The 18,480-nt window shown below is 38.2% G+C and overlaps 1 protein-coding gene across 1 annotated transcript in view; it reads left to right on the top strand.

The window, feature by feature from the left end:
- Nucleotides 1-6,924: 6,924 nt before the first annotated feature.
- The window catches only part of UbcE2M (NEDD8-conjugating enzyme UbcE2M), a 33,861-nt gene continuing 22,305 nt past the window's right edge, over nucleotides 6,925-18,480 (top strand). Inside the window, exons 1-2 of the mRNA XM_076197129.1 lie at nucleotides 6,925-7,178; nucleotides 12,576-12,670. Of these exons, the coding sequence (XP_076053244.1) occupies nucleotides 7,073-7,178; nucleotides 12,576-12,670 (201 nt within the window). The 5' untranslated portion in view covers nucleotides 6,925-7,072. The remainder of the gene's footprint in view (nucleotides 7,179-12,575; nucleotides 12,671-18,480) is intronic.

Raw genomic sequence — 18,480 nt, 5'->3', positions numbered from 1 at the left:
GGATTTTGGGGTTTAGTCGAAGGAAAGAGTGAAATGGAAGGAAGTAAGAGTTATGATAGATGTGGGGCAGACCCACTTGCTCGGTGTCAAAACACGTAATAAAGCGAAAGTGGATTATGATTGAAAATTGCTAAAACGACACAATTTTATGCAAGATAAGAATAACAAATACTACAAAGTGAATAATTTATAGACAAAAACCAAGGGTCACTTACAAGGTTGTAGGACCAATGGGACCTTTCGCAGTCAGGCTCGTAGATTCCTATTAGCGCTAGAATTTTCAATTGTCTCGGATTTCACGAGGCAAAGGGGTGACTTAGCTAATTTGGAAACCGATATTTGAAAAATAGACGACATAAATTGCTGCATAAATGTATTTAAAATTAAAAACATGACTCTTAATGTTATAATTTTTATTTACTGGTGTGTGATAAGGCTTTGTTAATTTAATTATAAGGTAAAACTAAAAATAGGTGATTATTTTTACTGAAGTATGAGCAATAAAAATAAGAGGATGTTGATTTCGGCTTGTGCATTTTATCTGAGAGTGTTGAAAAATAATGGATATCACTGTCACGTCCTGTATATGAAGATAATCAGTGAAATAAAAAATAATAACAGTGGTGGCGGACGTACGAAGTACACGACGTTTGTGTAAAGAATAGCCTCTTAGATCTGCTGGGAGCTATTTTCAAACAAATATGACTAATTTTACGTGTGCCGTGGCAGACTGCACGTTAGATTCAAGAAAAAGTAAGAGAAAGACATATGTTAATCGTACCGAAAAAATTAAGTCTTCGATGCAAATTTATATTTTCGATACATTACACGGATTTGCCTATTGCTTGGTGCATTCAAATGAAAGTATATATCAGTATACGTCCATTGAAGTCGGTAGAAAATGACAAATTGCTTGGCTTGATACAATTATAGGCTGTTTTACGAATATCATCTGTAATTATAAATAGAGGCTCAAACAATGCTATATGCCGTTTGCAATCATGAAATTAATTGACTTAAATTTCAGACACAATAATGTACAACGATACACCTCTGTAAGCTTATAAAACTTGCCCAAAAAAGTATTTATTTTCCGGCAAGAATTACAAAATCTGGCGGTGTCTGGTATCAAATCGCTCACTGCGAAAGGTCCCATTGGCACACACAGCACATAACGATACACAATAAAACACACACAACTGGCCGAGACTATTTTCACGCTACAATTTAACCAAATACCAGTGAGTTTGAAGGATTCCTGTTGCACGCGCGCGGTGCTAGCAGCTTATCATCGGTCAAATTCGAATGATAGTTGTTTTCATGTTTGTACGTCTGTGTGCACATACGCATGCGATTGTTCATATGCCCATATGAGTAGTTTTTCCAGAGCGTCATGCATCACAAACATCTTCCATATACAACCATTCTCCATTCACCCCTGTCTTCTGTCCTCTCCCGTCCTTCCTCAACAGATATCCCCCTCTTCCCCAAAGCCCCTTTCACCCCATCAATCCATCTCATCCTAGGTTGACCCTTCATGTTCACTCCTTCAACCACTGCCTTCCACACCTCTTTTACTAGTTATTCTTCACTCATTCTTTCCATGTGTCCAAACCATCCCAATACTTTTTCATCAACCCTATCTCTCAACTCCCTTTCCGCCCCGTTCTCCTCCTCACCTCCTCATTTCTCACTCTATCTAGCCTAGTAACCCTTATCATACTTCTCAGACACCTCATCTCAAACACGCTAAAACTCCTCTCTTCCTCCCTTATGTTCCATGTTTCTGTCCCCATACAGTGCTGTCGGCACAATCACTTCTTCATACAATCTCCTCTTAGCATCCATTCCCAAATGTCTATTTCTCATTACACTTTTTAATCCACCGAGGCATTTACTCGCTTCTCTCAATCTACATTCTGCCTCCACCTCCACCTCCACTCCACCCTTTCCTGCCACATTCGCACCCAAGTAATTAAACTATCCACTTTCTCCAGTCTCTCTCCCTTCATACTCACTTCCAGTCTGCTGCCACTTTCACCCCTTGTACATCTCATCACCTTACTTTTACCCAAATTTATATTCAACTTCCTTCTTTCACACACTTTCCCAAACTCTGTCACAAACTTCCTTAATCCCTCCTCTGATCCTGCTAAAGCGCAATGTCGTTAGCAAACAACAATTGACTTATCCCCCACTTTTCTCCATTTTCTTTAACCATCTCCAATCCCTGACCTACTACTCTTGCGTTTACCTCTCGCACCAGCACCACCCCATCCATGTATGAATTGAACAGCCAAGGCACAAAGTCCCACCTTTACCTCAAACCACTCACTCTCTCGATTTCTAATCCTGACACAGGTTCTATTACTCTCGCAAAAACTCTTGACAGTTCTTAACAGCTTTCCTCCTATCCCGTATATCTGCAGTACCTCCCACAGTGCCTTTCTGTCTACCTTGTCATAAGCCTTTTCCAAATCCATATAAAAAAAAACATCCTTACCTTTTCCTATAGCTTTCTCACATATCTGTCTTACCACAAAAATATGATCTACGCAACCTCTACCCGTCCTAAACCCACACTGTTCCTCACCAATTACTCCCTCTGTTCCTCTCCTAATCTCTCAACCAAGACCCTCCCATAAACCTTCCCAACTACACTTAACAAGCTAATCCTTCTGAAACTACTACACTCACATTTGTCCTCTTCTCCCTTGTAAAGTGGAAATATACAGGCACTTCTCCAGTCCTCCGGCATTCTACCCTCTCTTAAACAAACATTAAATTACCTCATCAGCCAATCCACCATCACTGTACCTCCTTTTTCAGAATCATTCTGCACGACATCCATCCAGACCATGTGCCTTACCTGCTCGCATCATCTTAACAACTGCCTTCACTTCATCCTTCCTTATTTTTCCTACATATTCCTCACTTATCACGATCATTTTCTTTGCGCTTCCCACTGCAACTACCTTTCCCTCCCTATCCTCCTTCACATTTAGCAACTTCCTAAAAGACTCTGCCCATCTTCCCCTTACTGCCTTCTCTTTCATTATCATCTCTCCATCTGCACCTTTTACCTTTTCTTCTCTACTTGATTCGCCTCCTCTTCCTCTCTTAGTTTCTTTCTAAAACATCTTTTTATTACTTTCAAAATTTTCTGTCATACTCTTACCTCATTTCACATCTGCTCTCCTCTTTGCCTCCTTTATCTTATGCCTTACTTCTCTTCTCTTTTCTTTGCACCTCTCATACGATTCCCTCGTCCTATTTTGTAACCAATCCATGAAAGCTCGCTTCTTCTCTTCTACAACCTTCTTTGCTTCCTCATCCCACCACTCACTACCCTTCCTTCCATTTCCTCCCGTCCTCCATGTTCCACACACCATCTTTGCACACCTTATGACTCCCTCCTTGAACCATCCCCATTCCTCCTCCACTCCTATTTCTACTCTATCCTTCACTCCCTCCCACTCCTCTCTCAGCTTCTCCTTTTCTTTCTCATTTAAGCAGTTCACTCTAAGCACCTCCCTACCTTTTGTCCTTTTCCTCTTTCTCCATCTATCCTCCACTCTCAATTTACCTTCCACCAAAAAATGATCTGATAATCCCCCACTCTCTCCTCTTAGAACATGTACATCCTTAACTCTTCCTATTACACTCCTATCTACCACTACATAGTCCATTAATGCTCTATCTACCACCCTTCCATCCACCACCCTCTCCCATGTGTACTTATGCTTGACTTTCTTCCTAAACACTGTATTTACTATCATCAACTCTCTAGACACATCACCATCAACTCTCCATTACGATTTTTTTTCCTGGAATTCCACACTTTCCAACCACTCCGTCTGTTGGTTCATTTCCTATCCTAGCATTAAGGTCTCCCAACACCACTACATTGACGTTTCTCCCTATTCCCTCTATACACTCATTTAAATCTTTCTTCTACACTCTTCTCACTACCAGGCCCATGTGCACTTACAAAAACCCACATCCCCCTTCCCATCTTCACCTTCATCCACATCAACCTTGAAGAAACCTCCTCCCACTCCACTACACGCTTACCTATCTCTTCACTTACTAGTATAGCCACTACTTCTCTCCCTCGTCCTCTCTTCACTCCTGAGAACCTCCCAACTACACTCCCAAATTCACATTCGCCCCTCCCTCTCAACTTCGTCTTACTCAAAGCCAACACATCCATCTTTCTTCTCATAAACATACTGCCTATCTCTTCCCTTTTACTCTCATCTGTACCACATCCACACACATTAAAAGACCCAAACCTTAGGGTTCTGGTTGGAAAACTCCTAGATCCTCCTATGCCTTTTTTTTTTTTTTTTTGCCTCCTAATCCCCGTCCCGTTTATCATCTCTCACGACTGAAGTGGGAAGACTTGGTGGCAGTATTCTTTGCCCTCTCCACAGGGGCAAAAACTTAATTATTATTATTTTTTATAACACCCCGGGCCCCCCTGAAGCACGGGCCCCGTAGCGCGTGCTTTATGTGCTACTAGATTAAACCGGCACTGCGCAATATCGCTTTTTGAAGCTAGAAATTCTCTATAAGTTACGGTATACATATACAGTAATATATATGCACTTTCCTTACAGATACTGTCACGCACCTACTGTTAAAAAGAATCCACCACAGACCAGTGTCATTCACCACTGTGGTTAGGAAAGCACTTATGAGGATAACCAGAAAATAATAGTAAACATTGTTGACTCCAGTTTCACTGGTTGGGAACCCCGCAGCCCCGTAGCAGTCATCAACGGTCCTAGGGTCCTCTGGCAGATCTCTCTGGGGAGAAACGTTGGACTGTTGTCTGTGTTGCATTAGTCTATCACTGAGTACTTGGAGAAAGAATAGGAATTGTAAGTGCAAAGTGATAACAAAGGAAGATTCTTAGTTTAGAATAAGATTAGCCTGTTTCGAAAAAAAAAAAAAAATTCAGGAAGACACGAGCATTGACCTCCGGAGGGGTGAGGGAAAGGGGGCAGTTGCCCCCTCCATTCCAGAAATCCAGTGTGTTTGAAACTGCGGTCGTCACGTATAATGTCACGTTGTTAATGCGCTGTTTCCTGGATTTAAAGTCAGGACTCACTAGAACTCTCAAGTTTCTCTCGCACTTAGTTTTCTTTAAAAACGTGTTATCTAAGCTATATCTGTTTTCGGGGCTGTGTGGCCCTACGTTTAACACGCTGCACTTTGAGATATTGAAATCCACTAGCCAATTCACCAACCATTTGAACAAGTTGTTAAAATCATACTGCGGAATTTCGGCGTTGTCTCCTGACTTAATTAGGCGTCCTATTTCAGTGTCGTCCGCAAACTTACTAACATAACTATTAATCCCATTGTACAAGTCGTTTATGTACATAATGAACAATAAGGGACCCAAAACCGAGCCCTGGGTAATTCCACTAGAAACACTCCCCATTTGGATTTCACACCGTTTATGGTGACCCGCTGTTTTTGTCACTAATCCAAGCTCTAATCCATTCTAACACTTTTCCTCCTATGCCATGGGCTTTGATTTTATTTTATTAGTCACTGGTGGGGGACTTTGTCGAACGCTTTGCTAATGTCAAGGTAAATAACATCGTAACTATTGTTGTTATCTGACACCTTATATACATTAGTGTAAAAAGATAGATTAGTCATACATGACTTACCCTTGGAGAAACCATGCTGTGAGTCACAAATCAAACTATGTCTCTTGGTGTGATCTCTGAGTCTATTACCTATTATTGATAACTGATGTCAAACTGATTGGCCTGTAGTTGCATATAGACGATTTATCTCCCTTTTTGAAAACAGGAACAACGTTTGCCTGCCCCCAAGCAATAGGCACAAAACCAGTGTCTATCGACTTATTAAATATTTCTGTTAACTGGTCGCAGATTTCAAATTTACACTCTTGAAGCACTCTCGGAAAAATTTCTTCTGGACACGGAGATTTTGTTTGCTTTAAAGTCTTTCAATCAGTTTACTTCCTCTATCTTATTAATGTTAATATTAGATAGTCTACTTTCTTCATCCCCACTGAAAATCGGATCGCAGTCAGATACCTTATAACTTCTCCTTGGTAAGACACAGGAGTATTACACCATTAACCATATGTATATCTATATTCACATATCAAGATTCTTCCCCCTTACCAGGGAGGTAGCCAAAGTCATTCCCATCCATTCCAGTACCATCCACCACATCCCCCCCTTCCATGAGAATTATTTCAAGTCCCATAAACCACCTTAGAGAAGTCAAACTTATTTGTAGTGTTTCCACACATCCAAAAATTCTGCTCATCTTTATATATATATGTATATATAAATATAAATATATATATATACATATATATATATATATATATATATATATATATATATATATATATGTACACACACACACAAACACACACACACACACACACACATATATATATATATATATATATATATATATATATATATATATATATATATATACATATATTTGTAATTGTATCTAATGGTTCTAAGGTAACAAGGTGTGCAAAAATCTTTTCAACCGTGGGAGATGGAATGTTTTGCCGTTTTCCGAATTTGGAAATGTCATGGAAATTGTGTTAACAGAGCGTAGCTAAATAATTGTATAATTACTTGACTTGTGGTATTTTATGATAATTAATATTAATTATCACGTCCGAAAAATGAGTAGATTTCATATATGACAAAGAATCTGTGCAATGTTGTGATTTATCGTGACCGTGTTACCCAAATCCAGTAATTTCTTCTCTAAAGATTTGGAACGTACAATAAAACAAAAGAAAATACATATGGACAAAATATTATGACCATCGGGAATATTCTGTTTTGGTTATGCAATCTCTTCCCGAGCTCGACTCCACATGAACGGTGACCTCTCAAATTGCAATTCTAATCCCAAAAAGAACCAACAGTTCAGTTCACAGAAAACAAAACAATCGTGGTGAAGAACGATCTTCCTGTTCCTGTGATGCTCTCATATTAGTATTAGGGGGTCTTTTCCGTTCTATGTAAAACTGTAAAGAAAAAGGAAAATGATCAAGCTCTTTTCATTGAAAAATCAGAAGAAGGATGGCGCTGAAGCTCCAAGATCAGGCACCCAAAAGAGGGCATCGGCAGCCCAGCTTAGGATTACCAAAGGTAAACAAACTTCTGAAAGGTGACTTAGGAAATGATGACAATAAAGTTTGTTTCCATATTTATGCCCATTTATTTTCATTTAATTAACATTTTAAGATAAATTTAAAGTTATTGAATATAGTCATGCGTTAGTATATGATGTTGCATATTGAATTTGTCAAATTGCATGAAGGTGTACTGAAACGTCTGATACTTCAGGAAATAAAAAATTCTGAAAGTCATCGTATTATTAAAACAAAATTTACGTTTTAAACACCATATCCTTCTCAGTTTGAAGTATATGAAGTTTGACATTGCACATTTGATATTACCATGACCTGGATTCATAGTATGAAATATGCAAATTCATGATTTAGCTCACAGGTTAATTTTTATGATTTGGTTTTTTAGATTTGGTTATTATTGTACTAAATACAATACATGCATAAGTATAATAGTCATTGTAAATATTGTTTTGTTAGTTACCTTGAAGTTAAATATGGCATTTTTGTCTACATTTTGAGGATTGGAAGGGATAAAGACTAGTCAGATACAGTACTTTTTTGGTTGATTCACTAAGTGGCCTTGTAAAACCCAGTGTAGAATGATGTGGTATTAGATGTATGGACTCTCAAAGTTATTTTATTCTTGGGATACTACTGATGTATGAGGGAAAATAAAAAAATGTTGAATATCATAGTTTAGGTGTCTTAATGTATGATACTCTCAGTATTGGTATTCTAAGTCGCTTCATGAATGATAAGGGGTGACAGAAACTGTGCTTCATTGATGTAGAAGCTAATGTACCATTATTTAGTTTTGTTCATTTGCCCAATTTGGAAGCCCTGTCTTCGATTGTCTCACAACACCCTTCTCTTTTTCTATCTTGATTTATTTTGCTTTATTACTAATTAATTTCCATTTTTTTTTCTTGTCTTGTGTCTCTAATTCTTGTTCTTTTTGGATATTGTATACACAGTTCACTTTCCCAATTTTTTTTCTTTATCAAAAATAACGTCTATCAGTTCTGTTATGTTTTCTTTGAGGAGTCATGGTAATTTGTTGATTTCTTTCATATGTGTATCCTTCAATCCAGTTAATGTATTAATGTCTGGTGGTGGTGTTTCAAGGTGGAATAAAGCTGCCTATTTTAAAAACTCTTCAATCCCCTCACCTCCATTAAGGTGAAGCCCTGTATGGATGACACTTTCTTTCTAGACTGGGCCAGAGATTATTCTCTTGATTTCAATTATATTTTTTATATACCTTTCATACATGGTGAGTTGATACTGTAACTGCTCCCCTCCAACCACTTTCAGTCAGTGAGATAGAAATAGTCCCACACCATTCAGTCAAACCGTTGCACTAGGTATCTTGTGAACAAGATCTACATCTCTCAGGTAACAGGAAAAAGTCACCGGACTCCTAGGTAATAGGCAAAATCCACAGGGCTCACAGGTAACAAGCATAAACCACCAGATTGGCCCATAGGGCACTCGTGGAAAAAAAATTTGCATTGTCAAGGGATGGTTAGTGGGGCAGTGTAGGATGAGGTGTTCAGTGTCTTTTGTGTGGTGGTTATATTTTGGGTAGTTCATTTCTATAGCCAGGCCTATTCTGTGTTGGTACTGTCTTAGAACTGGATGGCATCTTGAACACCAGCATGTTGGTGTGGTTCTTACTTCTCAGCAGAGGGATTTTTCTGTGTGGGTTTTGGTGAAGCGTTGAATTTAGTGGTTAGTCTTGAAAAGCTTGTTTGGTAATTGGGTATGTATGTGTTTTTGTGTGGATGTATTTGTGGTAAAGGTGGTAGGTTATTGTATATGTTTGGGTATTAAGCTGCTGGGGTGTATTTTCATTATGTACTGCTGGTAATGCTTGTGTGATATAATGAGATGGATGAATGGGATTGAGGGTCGAGTTCCACACCAATACAACATAGACATCAATCCAAAGATTCTTCTAAAGATCTTTGATGAGGGGGTTGGGGCGGGGGACAATTTTCAGCTGCTGCGGTGTTCAGGCTTTCCGCAAAGTGAAACTTCAGGCAACAGTAATTATTATTGATATTATTCAGTCCATTAATCAGTACTCAAGAGCTTGTCTATCTGTTGAAGGAATTTAATTTCTTTGATTATGAATATTTTTCATTTCAAGGCACGTCATTTCTTTGTTCATGAATCTGTTTCTTTAATTTGTTGGTAAAGTATGTGTTTTGCACATGAAGAATATCATTGATACTGGGTGGTGAATGTACTGGGAGAAAAGGAAATAGAATAAAGTACTGATTGATTTGGTTTAACATCGCAAACTCCTCTTATCAGGAAGCTAGGACGGTACCCAACTTGTTGGCAGCAGGGTTCAAAATGCTGTCACCTTGACCTCCACCGCAAGTAGTGACGCTCTAACCTGCTCAGCCAGTGAGCATCCATAATAAAGTATTTATTCTATAAAAAATCCAATGGAGCAGTGTCATACATGTAGTTTGGGCAAGATTGAAATTAATTAATTAATTGCTGCTTTGAGGTTCCTGAAGTGGAACACCCACAACCCCAAAGAGACATTCATTTGGTCCTTGGACTCTCTGGGAAGAAACTTTGCATTGTTGTCTATGTTGTATTAGTGTTACTGTTTTTATATCACTGGCTGAAAGTGGTAGGGGAAGGAGGGCAGTTGTCAGCTCTATACGAGTATATGAGAAAAAAGATTTAGAAACCAAATTGAAATTGGTAGAGTTCTTGGGTCCAGTCCAGAGGCTGAGTGTCAGGCCCTTAGGGATGCCTCCTGATGGAGGTCAGGAGGCTGAAGGGTTTTGAAAATGGCCAGTTTTGCTGTCCATCTTGCAGGACAACAATGTGCAGGTATGTGGCATTGGTCTCAGAAAATTGAAGAAGAGAAGAAAAGAATATATCAAAACAAGAATCCTGTTTCTATATCACTGGCTGAAAGTGGTAGGGGAAGGAGGGCAGTTGTCAGCTCTATATGAGTATATGAGAAAAAAGATTTAGAAACCAAATTGAAATTGGTAGAGTTCTTGGGTCCAGTCCAGAGGCTGAGTGTCTGGCCCTTAGGGATGCCTCCTGATGGAGGTCAGGAGGCTGAAGGGTTTTGAAAATGGCCAGTTTTGCTGTCCATCTTGCAGGACAACAATGTGCAGGTATGTGGCATTGGTCTCAGAAAATTGAAGAAGAGAAGAAAAGAATATATCAAAACAAGAATACATAGAAGCTAGAAATTAATATATGAGAATCCAGAGAAAAGAAGAATGGATATTTGAAATAAGATTATTGATAAATGTATAGACAAACCTCAACTGTTTAGCAAGTTTTTCACTGGTTAACTGGGGCATTAGAAAAGAGTTGAAGGTAGTAATGAAAGGATAGGTCAATGATGATATGGTAATTTAGTCTGAAATAATGAAAAAAAAATTCCAGTTAAAGAAAATTACTTGCAGAAGAAAAGGATAAGTGTTGGGTTAAAGAAATATGAAGATGGAATTGAAGGAAGAATAGAAATTAGATGCGAGGAAAGGTTGAGAACCTGGTTAGAACTCGGAATAGATACTTAAGGAATGCAGATAATAACTGGCTGAGTAGATTCATAACCTAATTGTGTGTTATTTAGGAGGGATAATGGCTCTGAATTGGAAGAGGGCTAATGTACCAGATCATGAATTTATCATTACTCCTGGCTTGCAGAAGAACTATGTCCTCCAGGAAACCAGTATCTGCCTCTGGGTGGGACCGTGAGTCACTTGTCTGGGGATTGTTAGTTTGTGTCATTGTAGTATGAGGTGTTATGTGTCTTCTGTGTGGTAGTTGCATTTGAGGCAGTTTGTAAATGAGGAATTAAAGAGAAATCATGATAGCTAAGCTATGAAAGGGTTTTGAAAAACTGGTGGGTTGAGTACTAGACAACTTTAGGTTAACAAATTGAAGATCATGTATATCAGCCCTGTTTAATTTTTACTTGAACATTTGATGTGCTACAAGAGTGGGAAGGCTGGGTGGATAGTGTGTATTTAGATTTGAAAAAAAAAAAACTTGATAGGCACCTCACAGGTGACTAATATGGAAATTGAAGCTTGCTGTGAGATTTAAAGGATACTTCTTGGGATGTATAAGAGCTTTCCTGAGAGACCAATACCATAGAACAAGTGAAGAATAAGATAGCTGGAAAGAAGTGACAGATGGAGCCCTGCAAGGGTCATTATGGGCATTTGTAATGTTCTTGATTTGAGTAAGTGACACAATGGAAGGAACATGAAGCTACACTAATGTGTTTGCAGATGACACAAAGGGGATGAATCTAAAAAGAATTTATAAAGACACAATTATATCCATGATGCTGTATGAAGCAAAGACTGCAATATTTTTGTGATGAAGGGTTTGAGAAATATGATAGGTGTTACAAAAATGGTGTGAAAAATGTGGAGATGATGTAGAAAGTGGTGTGGAAAGAGCTGTCAATAGAGTAGAACATTGCTGAATCAGTTTAGGCTTATGAGCAGAATGAATGAAAAACACCTAGCAAAGAAAATATATGAAGCAGAAATGTGTGGGGGTGAGTTTGAGTGGAAGATTGAAAATAAGAGGGATAGATATGGACGGATGAGGTGAATGGAGCTTTGGATGCACGTGGAATGTCTGTTGAGCAGGAAGTGCAAAAGATGGAGTGACTGGTTGGAGATTATGAAAGGATGATGTGCCTCAGTGGGTTGTTATTTTTATCTGCTTCATAATTTGTTTTGAGTAGAAAAGGATAGGAGTCATCTTATATTGAAACGGGGTAAACCACTTCTGACTCTTAGGCCCTGCTGTAAAAGAGCTACATGTTATTGCATTGCTTCTGACTCAAGCACTGTGAAGTGTATGAGAGTGGTCCTTCATACCTGAGGTGTTGAAATAGGAGGGGTTGTTGAGTGGTTTTCATTTGTTTATGTAGGTGCTGTGCTTTGACTTAGCCACCCTCCTTATGCAGATAGTTATATTTTCATGTACCAGTTGAAGCTCCCAAACTTGACAATCTAAGACCCAGAAACATCTGACACTAATTATTATATGTCTTCTAAAACTGGGGAGAACACCCAAAGCACAGCATTGTAGTTCCTGGTATGGCTGCTTGGCACTGCAATGATCATTTGCCACCACCAGTTTAGGTGTGTTGGTTTGTTGTGATGGTACTGTGGTGTAGAGTCTGTTGTTATTTCTTGTATATACAGTATCTCTATAGCCCTATTATTGCTATAATGGCTCCTAAGCACCAAGAAACACCTACGGGTGGAAGTGACAAACTAATGTTCTAAAAGTTGGAAAATTCTGTTACTTTGCTTTGTGCTGGTCCCCAGGGTGCTGAGTTTGGGAGCTTTGACCTGTATTGCAAATTTATTTTGTATTGAATATATTATTTAATTTACAGACATCAATGAGCTGACACTTCCGAAAACATGTGACACGGAGTTCCCAGATCCTGATGATCTACTTAACTTCAAACTTATAATCTGTCCAGATGAGGTATTTGATTGCTGCTGTATTAGTTTTCAGATTTTATTTAATTATATTGATAAATATCTTTATACTTCTCCCATTTTATATTTAAATGATAGCAATATTTTTGACAGAGTTGGATCTTCAATTTTTAGTTTTGAAATAAACAAATTATATGGAATGAATGATAATAGATAAACTTCTTTATTTTAGAAATAGCAATGATCATAATATTATTTGTTATTTTTTGTGAAATGTGTACTTATTTAATTTTGGAGAGTTGAACCTTCATTGATCATAATTCATTTATTTATTTTATTCTGTATTTATTTATTTTATTTATTTTTTATATTTATTTATTTTCTATATTTTTTGAGTAAAGATTTGATATGAAGGGAGTGATTACCAGTGACACTGTATAGGGTGGCGACTTGGAATTTAAGAATCAGAGAGGAGAAATTTAAATATGCTTGAGATGAAATGTGTGAGAAGTATGATAGGGGTTACAGGGTTGGGTAGAGTGAGAAATGGGTGAAGAGGAGAGTGGGGGTGGAAAAGGAGGTGGCAGATAGAGTTGATGAAAGAGTATTAGGATGGTTTGGACATATGGAAAGAATGAGTGAAGAAAGATTAGTAAAAGAGGGTGTGGAAGGCAGAGGTGATTGAACAGGGGATGACCAAGGATGAGATGGATGGATAGGGTGAAAGGGGCTTTGAGAAAGGGAGAAGGCAGGGGATAGGGGTGAGAGGAGAATTGCCGTGTATAGATGATAACTGTGATGCAAGGAATAGAGGAGTGGTTAGGGTGTGGTTATGTGTGAATGATATTTTGATGTAGCCTGAAGGGATTTTCCCCCCATCTTCTTTACCTTCTGCATGAGGGGATGGAGGGAGTGGGTTGCCAAGAAGCAGCCTTGATGTGAATGGACTTTGTCCTGCTGCATTGCTTCTGACCCAGTGCAGGAGATAGGGATGACTCATCATCCATAAAGAGCTAAGATGAGAGGGAGGAAAGGGTGGTGGACAGGAGTGTAATTGGTAGGAGTGGGCAGATGCCTTTTGACTTGGCTACCTCCCTCATAAAGGGGAAAAAGCTCTTGATATATATAGATAGATTGTTGTTATACTCAGTACTGGGATATTGACTCCATTTTATCATATAGTAGTGATTGTATGGTATCATACAGCCAATGCTTTAGGGACTATTTTAAGAAAAACTCTAGATGTATATGTTTTCAGTGGATATTTGGGGGAGTCGTAATTTTTTTGTAGAAGAGAAATTGAGAGTGGAGGAGGAGAAAGAGTGTGGAAAGTAGATGCTGAGAGTTAATGAACTGAATGAGAAAGAAAAAGAGAAGGAATAATCAGAAGCTGAGAGATGAATGTGAAGTGGTGAGGAAGAGAGGGCAGGTAGGAGTGACAAAGTGTGCAAAGATGTTATGTGGGACAAAGAAGATGGGAGGGAATGGAAAGAAGAGTGAACAGAAGGAGTGATTGGTAGGATGAAGAGTTGAAGGCAGTAGTAGAAGAGAAAAAGTGAGTATATGTGGATTGATTGCAAGGTAGGAGTAGGGAAGCATATGAGAGGCACAAGAAGAGAGGAGAAGCAAAATGTAAGGTGAAGGAGGCAAATGGGGTTGGAGCATGACAGAAGATTTTGAAGAAAATAAAAAGATGTTTTAGAAGGAAGTGAAAAGAGTGAGGAGGGGGTGAGTCAAGTAGAGAGGAAAGGATATAAAGTACAGGCGGACAAATGCTAATGGAAGTGAAGGTGGTATGGGGAAGATGGGTAGAGTATTTCAGAGAGTTGTTGATCATGGAAGAGGTTAGGGAGGGATTGATTGCGGCAGTGAGAGGAGCTAGGAAGATGACTATGATGGGAGAAGAAAATGACGGATTGAGTAAAAGATGAAAGAACATTGGAAATTATGGGATCTGGTAAAACCTGGGTTGGATGGATGTCACTCAGAGTGTCTTACAATGGGAGGAACTGTTATAGTGGTGAGGTTGTTTTATGTATGGCCAAGAGATGGAAGTGTGCAGAAGAACTGAACAAGTACTTTACAAAGGAAAAGGGGGACAAATGTAAATGCAGTTTTAGTAAGATCTTTATGTTTAGTGTAGTTGGAATTGCATATGGGAGGGTGTTAATTGAGAGAATTAGGAGAAGAGCAGAGGGAGTAATTGGTGAGGAACTGTGGGTTAAGCGAAAGTAAAGGATGTGTGGATCAATTGTTTGTGGTAAGGCTGATTTATGAGAATTTTTGGCAAAAAGAACGTGGAAGGCAGAGTTGGATGGAACAAACTTCAGGGGAAAACCAAGAATGAGAAGGATGGATGGATGGATGGAGTGAAGGGGAGTTTGAGTAAAAGGGGAAAGTTAGTCAAGCAGAGAAGAGAGAAGGCAAGAGGGTGTGAGAGGAGAATGGTTGTGAATGGAATAGAAGTTGATGTGGCCTGAAGAGATTTCTCCTGGTCGTCTCCATTTTTGCATGAGGGGATGTGGAGGGAGGGTTACTGTTTCAATGAAGTAGCTTGCCCTGCTGTGAATGTGCTGTGTCTTGCTGCACTGCTTCTGACCCAGGCAGTGGGCAGGGTAAGAGGATGACCCCTCATCCATGAAGAGCTAAGTTGAAAGGGAAATGGGTGACTAATTGTGGAGGGCAGGTGTATGCCATGGCTGTCTAACTTCCTTATAAGGAGGACAAAATATTATTTTAGAAAGGGATGCCGGACATAATGTCACTGAATGACGGGAGGCCGGCGTGAATCACGGTGACGTAGGGGGACAAAATGTACAAAATAGATCGGATGACCGTAATCGACCAGATGTCCGTGATGGGGGAAATGTTAATTTTGATAGGAGAAATGTTAATGAGGCATTGAATGTCAATGAAGGACCAAATAATAATAATATAGAGCAAGGCATAAATAAAAAACAAAATGATAATATAAGACATGATATTGAAACTATGTACTTTAATGCTCGTAGTATTAGGAACAAATTTCAAGAAATACAGGCGTATGTCAAAAGCGAAAATCTCGATATGATAGGAATAACTGAGACATGGTTAAATGGTACAGAGTTCGAAGCTGAATTTAATATTGCGGGATTTAAACACTTTCATCAGGATAGAAACCACAAGAAAGGTGGGGGTGTTCTATTGTACGTTAAAAACAATGTTCATGCTTGTGTTTTAGAGAAAGTGAAACAGGATGCATATGACAGTTTGTGGGTTGAGTTAACCCAAACAAATGGACAAAAAATGAATATAGGTGTAATATATAGGCCAAAGACATTATCATTAGCAGACGACAAACTGTTATTTCAAGAACTGTCTAGTTTCTGCAACCGGGATTTATTGATAATGGGTGATTTCAATTTTACTGACATTGATTGGATGACCCTTGAACATGGCCATATAGGTAGTCGCTTGATTGATTTTCTTGGTGACAATTACTTAATTCAGCATGTAAAAGAGCCCACAAGATATGGAAACTTACTCGATTTATTGATCACTAGTCGCGAAAGCATGGCAACTGATGTAGAAGTCGGTGAATCTGTTGCAAATAGCGATATCAACTTAGTCAGATTCAAACTCCTAAACAATTTTAGAATAGATACTTGTGCTTCTAAAATACCCGATTTCAGTAAAGCTCAGTTCATAGAACTACGTCAGGAGCTTCAGCTTACAGATTGGGAGGAAAAATTAAACGAATGGCCTGTAGATCAGATGTGGGAAATATTTCAAAATACGCTCACTAAGATGATTCAAACTTACATTCCTTTTAAGGACAGACGTCCCCCAAATCAGGCTCGCCCAAAGTGGCTCGACAAAGAAACTGAAAAAAGTATTGCTAAAAAGAGACAGGCTTATAAGAAATATAAGTGCTCGGGTGCATCTAATGACTATGAAAGTTATGTATCAATACAGAGAGATTTAAAAAAGGCAATAAGAAAAAGAAAACGACAATACGAAATGAACATCGCTGAGAAATCCAAAGAGAATCCCAAAGAATTCTATAGTTACATTAGAGATAAAAAGGTTGTTAGGAATCACATTGGTCCACTATTATCTGCTGACGGTCAACTTGAATATTCAAATGAAGGAATGTGTAATCTCTTAAATAATTATTTTAGCTCGGTATTTGTAAACGAAACACCTCAAAGTGAATTCCAAACTGAAACCTGTGAAAAGTCTGGGGTAAACTTACTCACTACGGTAAATATAACAAAAGAAACAATTAAAAGGTGTATAGACAAACTCAAAGTTAATAAAACACCAGGGCCTGACGGTTGGCATCCAAGAATCTTAAAGGAAATGAAAAATGAGATTGTTGTTCCATTAGAAATTATTTTCAAGAAATCCATCATATCCGGAGATGTCCCAAGAGAATGGAAGCTAGCTAACGTTACTCCCATATTCAAAAAAGGTGACAAAAAGAAACCAAATAATTATAGGCCTATTAGTTTGACTTCGATCGTAGGAAAAATAATGGAAACTATCATCAGAGATGCTATCGAATATCATTTAGAAAGTAACCATTTGATAAATGATAGCCAACATGGTTTCAGACGGAAACGTTCTTGCGTGACTAACTTACTCGAATTCTACAACACAGTTATCTCGAATTATGACAAAAGAAACAATATAGATTTAATATATCTAGACTTTGCAAAAGCTTTTGATACCGTCCCACACGAAAGACTACTTACTAAATTAGCTTTGCATGGAATAAGTGGTAGCCTATTAGGGTGGACTAGTAATTGGTTGAAAGGTCGAAAACAGAGAGTTGTTTTAAATGGAAAAACTTCTGGATGGAAAAGTGTTGCAAGTGGAGTTCCTCAGGGTTCCGTTCTTGGGCCACTTCTATTCATAGTATATATAAATGATATAGACCATGGACTAAAATCTACTGTTTCCAAATTTGCTGATGATACAAAACTGTGCAGAGTGGCAAATGATCACTCAAACCAATTAGATATTCAAGAAGATTTAGATAAATTACAGCAATGGTCTGAAAAGTGGCTAATGAAATTTAACACAAGTAAATGCAAGGTAATGCACATAGGTAAAAATAACAGCAAGTACGATTACAAGTTATTTGGAAATTCGTTAACAAAAGTGGATAGTGAAAAAGATCTCGGCGTAATTATCAGTAACGACCTCAAATCATCCAAGCAGTGTATTTCAGCCTCTGAGAAAGCAAATAAGATTCTGGGATTGATTGCGCGATCTTTTGATTTCAAAAGTCCATCACTCATTAACAAGCTATATAAATCGTTAGTTCGTCCACATTTGGAATATGCTGTTTCCGTATGGTCACCGAATCTCATTAAAGACATTGACAGACTGGAAAAAGTACAACGGCGAGCCACAAAACTGATTCCAAATATCAAAAATAAATCATACGAAAATCGACTTAAGCACATGAATCTGTTTTCCCTAAAAAAGCGTAGACTCAGAGGTGACTTGATACAGGTCTTTAAGATTTTAAAGGGAATTGACAACATCAAAAGTGACCAAATTTTCACATTGAATGAGAATCAGACAAAAAACAATGGTCTCAAACTGTCCGGAAATAGATTCAATTTGGAAGTAGGTAGAAACAACTTTGTCAACCGTGTAGTTAATGAATGGAATAAACTTCCTGCACAGGTAGTGCAATGTAGTTCAGTTCGAAGCTTTAAGAATCATTTAGATAAATACCTAAGTAAGATGCTGTAATTATTATAATTTATGTTATATTATTTGTTTTTGTTTTGTTATAATTTGTCTGTCTGATTTTCATTTATTATTAGTTATATGTCAATTTATTATCATTTACTATTTACC

This window comes from Oratosquilla oratoria, chromosome 13 (assembly GCF_046742065.1).
Source record: "Oratosquilla oratoria isolate Oo_2021 chromosome 13, ASM4674206v1, whole genome shotgun sequence".
Lineage (NCBI taxonomy): Eukaryota > Metazoa > Arthropoda > Malacostraca > Stomatopoda > Squillidae > Oratosquilla > Oratosquilla oratoria.
This window is presented reverse-complemented; position numbering and strand designations above follow the sequence as displayed.